Source organism: Clupea harengus, chromosome 21, assembly GCF_900700415.2.
Source record: "Clupea harengus chromosome 21, Ch_v2.0.2, whole genome shotgun sequence".
Classification (NCBI taxonomy): Eukaryota; Metazoa; Chordata; class Actinopteri; order Clupeiformes; family Clupeidae; genus Clupea; species Clupea harengus.
Genome location: NC_045172.1, coordinates 7,321,633 through 7,331,823, shown reverse-complemented (window position 1 = coordinate 7,331,823; position 10,191 = coordinate 7,321,633). Strand labels below are relative to the sequence as shown.

Here is a 10,191-nt window from a genome sequence, read left to right as displayed (position 1 = left end):
CTGTGATCCTGGAGAATGTGTGTGTGTGTGTGTGTGTGTGTGTGCCTTTGTGTGTGTGTGTGTGCGTCTCTGTTTGTGTGTGTGCACGCTCATGTGCAGGATGTGAAAGGGTTGTCCACCCCCCCCAACACAGCAGTTTACAGAGATTAAAGTCGCTTTCCTCCCACCTTGCAAAAACCCTTCCAGACAGTGCTCATGTAATCTGCCCAAGCCCACGCATATAACAGATGCATATGCAAGCAACAAGCAGTCATTCCAATACCACTGCGTCACCTCAGGACACGCATTCACATACACAGGTGAGGTGCCAGCTGAGGTGTTTGAGCAAGTGGTACTTATAGAGGAAGCCGTTCACTTATACATTACTTTGAAATTTGACGTGGCCCTTTTAAAGTAAATCCCTTTCTGTTATTGTGGAATGTGCCACATAGTATGTGGTTCAGAAGTCTGAACTTGAATTTGAAGCTGAACTTGAACAGAAACTGGAACTGGAATCAGAATGTGAATCAGAATCAGAATCAGAATGAAGTGAATCAGAACCTAAACCTAAATCTAAACCTGAACCTGAAGCTAAACGTGTGCCTTAACAGGCAAGGGCAAAACCCCCTTACTCAATATAAATGACATGTGGCATGTGTCGACCTTCTGGCTCTTGTGTTCCCGTGTGGCTCATGTCACTGGGCTCTGACCAGCAAACAAACAGACGGACAGACGGAGCAAAGGAGGGAGAGTTGAAAATCATTCTTATCTCTCCATCTCTGCCACTGCCTTATGAGAAAGAGAGAGAGAAAGCAAGAGATGGAGTTGCCATGGCAGCCCGCAGAGACAGTGGGTATGTATGGAGATAAGTGGTAGGAGGGGGGGGGGGGGGGGGGGGACAGAGAGAGAGACAGAGAGCGAGAGAGAGTCAGAGGCTGTATGTGTGTTATGGGGTGGATGCGGGTATGTGTTATTTCTGTATGTGTGATTGTGTGAGGATCAGATGGTAAAAGATCACACAGAAGATAACTCACATACAGACGTGCATAGATAGATAGATAGATAGATAGATAGATAGATAGATAGATAGATAGATAGAGCTGTATTTGCATGGCAGGAATTTAATCAAGCCTGTTTTCAAAATGGAGAAGTTAGTTATTATTGAAGAATGTGATCAAAGGAAAATAAATAATAATTAAAAATGTCTATCAGCAGGTGAAGGTAGGCCTATGACACATACAATAGATCTGCTCACAACAACAAAATAAATACTGTACTCCCACGCAAATGTATAATTAAATACTGGCAGCTCAAAAAAACATCACACAAAAAGCATGGTGTACCAAGGCCTTTCTAAAACTGATTGTTCCAATCCTTGATTGTGATTGGCTAAATCGCGTTCCATGCCGTTGTAAAATACAGCATAACCTTTCAAGTTGTCCTCATAACATTCTATGATAACATTCCATATTACTGCGCATGGAATATTTCAAAGAAAGAAAGACGTTACAAAGCTGTCGCTGGCCTAGAGGGGAGAGAGATTATGGCAGTGACGGGACATAGATAGGTGCGAGTTGTCACTGAAATCGTACTGGCGTCCAAATTACAGCGAGAGGAAGGAGTGGAGCAACATCCTTGCAACATCATCTGGGACACTGAAGCGTCAACATCAAGATACCCCTGTCGCTGCACCAGCAAAGAGGAGAACGTTTGAATACTATTTCAACAATTGCAGTATTAATGGCGATATACAATTTAATGTGAATAAATAAGCACCCCTTTTTTGTCAGTAGCGCAAGTGTTCCATCTGGCTGTTGCATGGCAACGATTTATTTAGGAACTATACTTTGTAGTGGCGGAAGAATGACAGTTTGTTATTAAACTATTTTGTTTCTTAAATGTAATTGTTTCTTAAATGTAATTGTCGTCGTGCCTAACAACTCCCCTTACCTGTTCTAAAATCAGCGCAAACCACGGCCTCTTGGGGCTTATTGCTTAAATGTACTTCACGGTTAAAGTGGTGTTGACAAAGGAACAGTGCGCCTCCCAGCGTCGTAATTTGCATAGCAACAGTCGTGCGGCACCCGCTGCCAAGATGCTCGGTAACAGCCGGAACCTTGGAATATTTATAAAACTTAATATGTTAAAACTGAACGGAGGAATACATTGCATGATATGGCCAACATGATTGACAAGGGTGTTTTTTTTTCTATTAAGAGGACTAAAATGATGAGGGTTTCAGCAGGCTTTGTTGTTTTTACCTTGCAATTGATACGGTTTCCTTCTGCCATAAAACGATACAATTCTTTGTTAAAATTTTGATTTTAATACAACTTTTATGTTTTATAAAAATCAACTTTGTATTCTACAGAAAAAATGTTTTGTCAACTGAACCGTGCAATCACCGACAGCAGAGAGCGCAAGAGTAGCGTTTTTCCGTGCAAAATGCGTGTTTTATTTTGGATTCATTGCTTGCATTTCTGAAACGTATCAAGAGTATCCTAAGTCGTTAAACTCCTCTCTTAACCGTAGAATATCGTCTTTTTTTATCCTTATCCCCATATTTATCCATATTTGGATCTTAAGATACGTAACGCTAATGGATGTAATACTTTTTACAATCCCTGATCTCTGGAACAAACTTTGTAACTCATGTCTCAAATAGTCTTTACAATATATCCTTATTACTGGATTGAACAAATGCACGGCAGTGTTTGTGAAAATACACAATGCAATGATGAATTGCTTGAACTATCCGTACTGGTTCCTTATTTGTACATTGTAAATGAGTTCCTGTCGGGTTTCAGCCAAACCTATGGCGCACAGCTCACACATCACCGTGCAGTAACGGGTCGGTGTCCTTGTCGACGAAGTTCCCAAGACGTCAGCACCCTGGACAGCTCATATAAGAAACCCAGTCTTCTAACAACCTGTACTCGGACAAGTGTCCCCGGGAATGTGCTCAACTTGTCTAAGGGGTCAAAGAGTGAATGCCTGATCCTTACCATAGGTTGAACTATGTTAAGACAAAATGGCTCGAAGATTTTTTAAGGAAAAATATCCGAGCAGGGCTATGTAATGGGAATTAAATGCGTTCGTGATCGCTATTATGAGGGTCTGTTATTCTTTCATATTTTATCTCAGTCCTCTTCATCATGACATACAGTTGGAAAATCATCAACTAACCTGCCAGAAACATTGTAGGCTTAGGCCAAAGACTGGGTCTGATAATAGCAAGCTGATATCGTCCAGAGCGGAACACACAAGGTGAGACAAGCACAGCATACCCGCAACAAGAAACAGCGGAAACATTAACAGCGGTGATCTCTTGCTCATGTTTATTGAAAATAAAACACAATCCGACAGGAACAATATACATTCTATTCCTAACATGCACAAAATAAAAAAAAGTATTTGTCATTGCGAAATGTGTTCTAAAATGTTCAGGTAACAATGTGCTGTTAAATACAAATGCTGTTCAATAAATGAATTTTATCATCTCCAATCATTGCAGTAATATACGAACAGCGATTCTTGCCTTTCTTGCGAAGTTGATATGACAGTGCCTGTTAGTTTAGGAGTAAAACTTAAAATAATAATGATAATTTAAAAAATAAATAATAAATAAAAGGCTACAACTTTTTTGAATGTTATTATTCCCGAAGGCGCATTCAAAGTTAAAGGAATGGCGACAAGCACACTCTTTTTCTGGTGTTTTGAATAAAGATTTTATTGCCTACGTTAACACATGCCATGCCATGCTAACAGTGGGTACATAGTAGCCAATGAGGATAAGTTAAAGGCGGGCCTTAGTGCTGCACCCGGCGGATAGACTGCACCTGGTTGGTGTGAGCCTGGGTGCCGTACTCATTATAGTTTCTGAACTCGCCCTGGCGTCTGTCTCTCTCGAGAACGTACTGGTATCCACGGTAACCGGGGAACTGGTAGGCCACCCACCTGGAAAGAGAAAGAAAGAAAGAGGGAGACATAGAGAGAGAGAACGAGAGAGATTCACATACAAAACAATTGTAGTTAAAACAGTTAATGTTTATATATTCAAAAATGTGTCTATGTGTATTTAATAGAGGGTTAGCCTTATGATAATAGAGTCTAAATGGACGGCAACTTACGCTCCTGAGTTGATTTTCATGGAGGGCACCTCCTTGCTGCACCAGCCCATGGCTTGGAGGGAGGGGTAGTCATCGCACATCTCAAACTTGCGTCCCTGGAAGTCCTGACACTCATACAGAGTCACCTTACTGTCACTGTGGTTCTGCAGAGAAAACAAGCAAGCGCACAGCCACACATCATCACCAGTTCTGAGAGACTTACAGCATGTTTAAATAGTAGAGTAAGATACTCTTATATGGAAAGTGTCAAGTAAAACAATACTATATCTATACTATACTATGTATAAGTATATCAAATTAGCTAATCGTGTTACATGGAACATAATAATAATCCAAAACAGTTTTGGCATCCAAAATAGGGTATATTAAAATATACTATAGGTTAGAATACAATTGATGTAGTAGATGCAGTATTGTGTATTTGACTAGTGTGTGGTGAAATGACCCTTTTATGGCTTGGTATCAAGAGGGAAATATTGCTCACAGCACACTTGATGGGCCTAAAGGACAGCATGTGCTCGGTACGATAGCTGCTGTTTCCACTCCAGGCCTCGTAGCAGGGGTAGTCGCCTTTCTCCAGGATGAACTGCTGTCCCTGGAACTCAGGGTACTCATAACCCACCCAGCTGAGGAAGGAAAAAAGAGGAGAGAGGGGGAAAAAGAGAGACAAAGATGGGAGAGAGATAGAGGAGGGATAGAGGTGATGGTGGTTAATATAATGATGAAATTCATGTCTTTTGCTGAAAAAATGAGAGGTCGTAAACTACCATTCTATAACAACCACCTCAAAGTAGGTGCCTCACAAGTCTTAATGGTCCACAACTCACCAACTCTAAAATCCTTTGGAACAAAGTTATGTCATCTCTCTTTTTTCTCACTCACTCACTCTCTGTCCCTCTCTCTCTGTCTCTTTTTTTTCTCCCTCTATCTGCTTGGACACTTACGGGCCGCTGTCGACCTTGATGGAGCGGATCTTCTGGAAGTTTCTCTCCATGATGTTGGGGCACTCGAGCATGAACTCGCAGCGCTTGCCCTGGAAGTTCTCCTCTTCGAAGACAGTGATCCTCCACTGTCCTCTCTGATCCATCATCTGTTGCTGGTTCATGATGGCCACCTAAGTCTTGTCTCTCGCCAGCTGAAAAAAGGTGGCATTAAAAACACGGTCAGTTCGGAGTGTTGAGTACTACTCTATTTTTTCAACCTACAGTGTGTACTTGACATGCCATAGTTAACTTCCATTTACATGAGGACTCAAAGGGGGTCAATTTATATAATAGATATTAAACCTAGTCCTTGACTAAATAGCATTTGGTATGGATGAGGTCCACTGAAAACCAAACCTAGTCTAGCCTTACTCCTAATCTTACTACTTCTGTGTGGAGGCCAACTAAGGAGCTGTTTGTTTGTATCCACACGTGAAAGAGAATGTCTTGCTCTTGTGTTTTGAAGGAGATGGGGCATCACAGGAGCACCAATGATAGCAGGAACAGATACATGCTCTCATGGCCCTGGTAGAGTATCAGTTCAGCTTTTGAGGGCAGATATTCCATTACTGTAGGTCATGCAGATGGGCAGCATGTAGCAGGTCCAGCTATAATGAAGTTCACAGGATGTCCATCTCCCATCGGTTTAGTTTTTTTTTTTTTTTTAGTTTTTTGGTATTTTAGTTCTCCCAAATGTGGAAACCAGAAGATGCTTCGACTCATCCTCCTCAAAACAGAACAAACCAAACTCCTCTCCTCTGTTGGCCGGGCTTGGGTCACAGTGCGGTTTGAGGGTGCAGACCCTGCGGGCGTTCCTAGCTAGCTATTTTGGTTGGTGCGGTTGTTTGCCTCACGGCGTGGTGTGGCGGGTCCATACTTACTTGCAGAGATGGGGCGTAATCTATGTCGGGGGTCTGTGTCTAGTGCCGCGCTTATATAGGCGCCGTCGCCTTGGTAACTGCAGAATCCGCAGCAGCTCTGCAGGCTCAGCAGCCCGCGTCAATGAAGCTCTAAGTCCTGCCATTGTCTACACCGGGCTTAGATCCTCTGACTCATCAAAAATAGACCCCCCCCCCCCCCCTCTTCTGCCCCCATCCCTTGCTCTTTGCCCCCAGTGTGTACTAGGCCTGCAAGCTGACTGACAGCGAGCCCTCACAATGGCCACCGCCTCTGATTGGCTGTTGAAGACAAAAGGGGAATTGTGGGAGATTAACCTGGAACATAGGACAGCCTACCACTGAGGCCTTTCCCCACCTCTAACCCTCCCTCCATGTTTTTTCCATCCTTTCCACGTCTTTGTGTTCAGGTATACAGTAGTAGGTTTTGAAAAAAAAGAGAAATGAAGAAAAAAAGTATTATAGTCCATTGTTATTAGACATTAGGAGGGTTTATTTACCTGTATTCAGGTTTGTTTCAACTAACCAGAAAGAAAGACTTATTAAACTTATCAGTGACAACCTCTCTGTCATTTCCAACAAATCATCATCAACATAGTGTAGCCATGGTCGTGGTATATAATTCAGTGTTTTAATAATCTGACTGACATAGGCCAAGAAATACACACACAATGAATAAACAATATCACTCCTATTATCCAGTTTTCAGAGCCTCTTAACATCAGGATCATGCACCATTGTCAGGGACCAGTGCACCACAAAGCCCACCATTCTGTCAGGGCCTGCATTCACTCGCAACATGACTGCTGTCAGGTGATCTTTTCACAGGCTTTGTGGTCCTTTTCTCAGCTTTGCAGATGGGCGATAGCTGCCCGCTTCATGCCTGAAGGTAAACACAGAAACAAAGGAAAGACTCGTTAACCTCTTGCAAGCTGGGAATCACAGAAGCCGCATTGTCCAAGGACAATTAAGGATAAAGAGTCAAATGCTACAGTGTTGTTTCAAGAGAACCAACTGTCTAATTCTACATGTTTGATATCGCATCTAATGACATCTAGTGATGGGATGACTCACTACACCAGACAGCCAAAGTCTCCAGGTCAGAATTTATCATTTTACTCTAAGATGGCTAAGCATGCACTAACTAAGATATAAAACTTAATTTTCATTAATATGCCTCTCTACATGTTATAATAAAACTAAGTATGCTGGTGCAGTTATGTGAAGTATGTACAGTTTTGTGTATTAAGTGTACTAAGTGTTTGTCATGATTGAACTGTATTTATGCTTAGTTTTTTTTACAGTAACTATGTTTACTCAAAGCACCTCACTGACACATAGGCATAGGAGCCTGGGGAGAAAGCACATAGGGACAAGTGACTGGGAAGAAAGTATGCAAAAGAAGAAAGGATGAAGAAGCTAATGAAAAAGGAAGACAGGAGAACTAGAAGGAAACATATGTATAGTAGTAGTTAAGTTTGACATATTATGATCACACACTTATAAACCCACACACACACACACCCACCCACACACACACACACACACACACACACACACACACACACACACACACACACACACACACACACACACACACACACACACACACACACGCATACACACACACACACACACACACACACACACACACACACACACACACACACACACACACACACACACACGTAGACGTACATAATAAGTTACGTTATTAAGTTACATTACTTTACATTAATTGTAACAGCGTAACTCGTCATCTGGAACCTATTACATTATAAAAGTGACCTTCCCAATCATGGTACAGTAGTAGACATATATTGTCCATGCACACATGCATACATGCTGAAACTCTACTATTATTCAAAATACATTTCAACTGTATTTGAAAGCCCACACTTTCTTAGTTAGGTAGGGACGCAGGAAACTTAGTTAGGTAGGGACGCAGGAAACTTAGTTAGGTAGGGACACAGGAAACTTAGTTAATGAAAAGATACATATGGAAATGTTTCCCATATGCAAATCAGAGGAGAGGTCCTGGTCAAAGGTGAGCCTGAGGTCTTTACTGTAACAGGACATCAGTGACAACTATATGATTTGACTACCTACCTTACCCTACCCTACTTTAAAGCACTGTTGGTGTGAATGTCTACAGGGCATTATACAGCCATCTTAACAGTAAAATAGCTTAATGTGATACCCTGCTCTTAGAACTATTCTCATCTAGTAGAGGTGGTGACATGAAGCTACATGCAGCTTTCCAGCCAGATGTGTTGAAAAGACAGGTAGAAAGGTAGTGCTGCATTTGCCCTAACACACAATACATGAGTTGGACTGTCTGATGACTTTTGACAGTAATAGATAGATAGATAGATAGATAGATAGATAGATAGATAGATAGATAGATAGATGGATAGACAGATAGATAGATACTTTATTTGTTCGTTGGGGGTTAGTAGCAGCACAATCACAAGGCGTTTCACCACACCATCACAAAGTCACCAACAGACATACTCATGCTAATCATACACATACAGATACTCATACTCATACATAGTCAGCAACAGACATACTGTAAACTGTTAGGGATCACGTTACCAAGTAAGGAAACGGTATGATGAACAAGGCACACATTATGGGTGACAAGAGGCACACCCTTACCACCTTATTAAATTACTGTGACGATATTGCCCCCCTCCTCTCACTAATATTAGATCTACATTTTTATTTATTCCACAAGCCATTGAGTTTTTTAACAGGTAATACATTACATACATACAATAGGCAAGATGTCCAGAGGATTCACACCAGCAGACAAACTCTCTCTCTCACACACACACACACACACACACACCTGCACATGCCTCGCACCTTGCGTTGAAATTTAGATCTAACATTAGCGAGAGGGCGGGGGCAATATCGTCAACAGTTCAAAGAGGAGGCAAGGGTGTGCCTCTTGTCACCCACAATACTGTTCGCCTTGTTCATCACTGTCTGTTTCAATGCATTCCTTACTTGATAGCTTACTTTTTCTGTGCCAAACCAACAGAGGCCAAAACACTTTCGATAAAAACACAGTGAAACATTTCAAGCGTTTTGTTGTGAACATTAAAGAGTAACAATTTCTTTAAAAAAGTACAGGTTTGTTGTGTCTTAGTGCTTATGAGATTAGTCCACAGGTTCCATTTCAGCTTATAATAACCCCATTGATAAAGGTATAGGGTTAAAAGACTGCAGCTTTAAAAAAATCAGTGGACATTTCCTTAGTTTTAGAGGTGTTTAGGTCTAATTTTAGAGTAGGCCCTTGGTTTTAGTAGTGTTTAGGACGAAGGTTTGACCTTTAACACCAGTTTAAAATGAGTCAAGAATTGGCCCATGTTCCTCGTCTTCCCCATCACACTGGAGGCTCACCAAGACAGTATCGTCTGCTTACTTAACAAAGCGCCTATTAGGGAAGGTGCTAGTGCAAAAGATGGTCTATAAAATAAACAAACAAGGTTATAAAACACATCCCTGTGGGAACCAAGCTGTCATTTTCTGGCCTGCTCTGACCTGCTGGACGTTACAGCTAAAAAACAAATCGACAATCCGTGAAATCAAGGCTACATCTATGTCATGCGTGCGTCATGTCTTACGAGTCAATAGATGCCACTATATTGCCTCCACAGTACAGTCCATATGATCTTGAAATATCGAAATATGCTATTATTTGTACATAAACTCCCCCCCCCCATCCTCCAGCCACTCCTTTTCTCCTCCCTCCCTCTACCCATCCCTAACACCTTTACTCCTCCCGTGTCCCTCTTCCCACTTCTCCTGGACCCTCTGCAAGGCTATATGGAGTACAGTTTGGAAGTATTCATTTGGGTTTTAAACCTGACCATGTTTACCCATGCCAGAGGCAGGGCCTTTGAGTGGGTCATCAGACAAAGTATTAATACGGAAGGACAAGTACAAGAGCGAAGACCAGCAGACCCTTAGTCCCACAGGCTGCATGTGGTATGGTGTTATGGAGAGGGAGACGAAGGGAGTGAGGGTGATGCGTATATATTGTGAGAGACACAGAGAGAGAGAGAGAGAGAGAGAGAGAGAGAGAGAGAGAGAGAGAGAGAAAGAGATGGGGTGAGAGAGAAGGGGGAGGGAGAGAGAGAGGGAGTGACATAGAGCTAGAGAGAGAGAGAGAGAGAGAGATGGGGTGAGAGA

At 42.1% G+C, this 10,191-nt stretch overlaps 1 protein-coding gene across 1 annotated transcript; it reads right to left on the bottom strand.

Annotated features, from left to right (window-relative positions):
- Nucleotides 1–3,296: 3,296 nt before the first annotated feature.
- Nucleotides 3,297–5,267, bottom strand: LOC105907595 (beta-crystallin A2-like). Its single transcript, XM_012835957.3, has 4 exons — nucleotides 5,054–5,267; nucleotides 4,594–4,735; nucleotides 4,110–4,252; nucleotides 3,297–3,936 (listed from the first exon to the last, which is right to left on the bottom strand). Exons 1-4 carry the CDS (start codon nucleotides 5,212–5,214, stop codon nucleotides 3,789–3,791), a joined length of 594 nt encoding a protein of 197 aa, XP_012691411.1. The 5' UTR covers nucleotides 5,215–5,267; the 3' UTR covers nucleotides 3,297–3,788.
- Between the last annotated feature and the right edge of the window lie 4,924 nt (nucleotides 5,268–10,191).

Coding starts and splice junctions, on each gene's coding strand:
- LOC105907595 (XM_012835957.3), bottom strand. CDS start 5,214: ATGAACCAGCAACAGATGATGGATCAGAGAGGACAGTGGAGGATCACT. Junction 4,253..4,593: donor TTAGGCCCATCAAGTGTGCT/GTGAGCAATATT, acceptor TTTTCTCTGCAG/AACCACAGTGACAGTAAGGT. Junction 3,937..4,109: donor ATGAAAATCAACTCAGGAGC/GTAAGTTGCCGT, acceptor TTCTCTTTCCAG/GTGGGTGGCCTACCAGTTCC.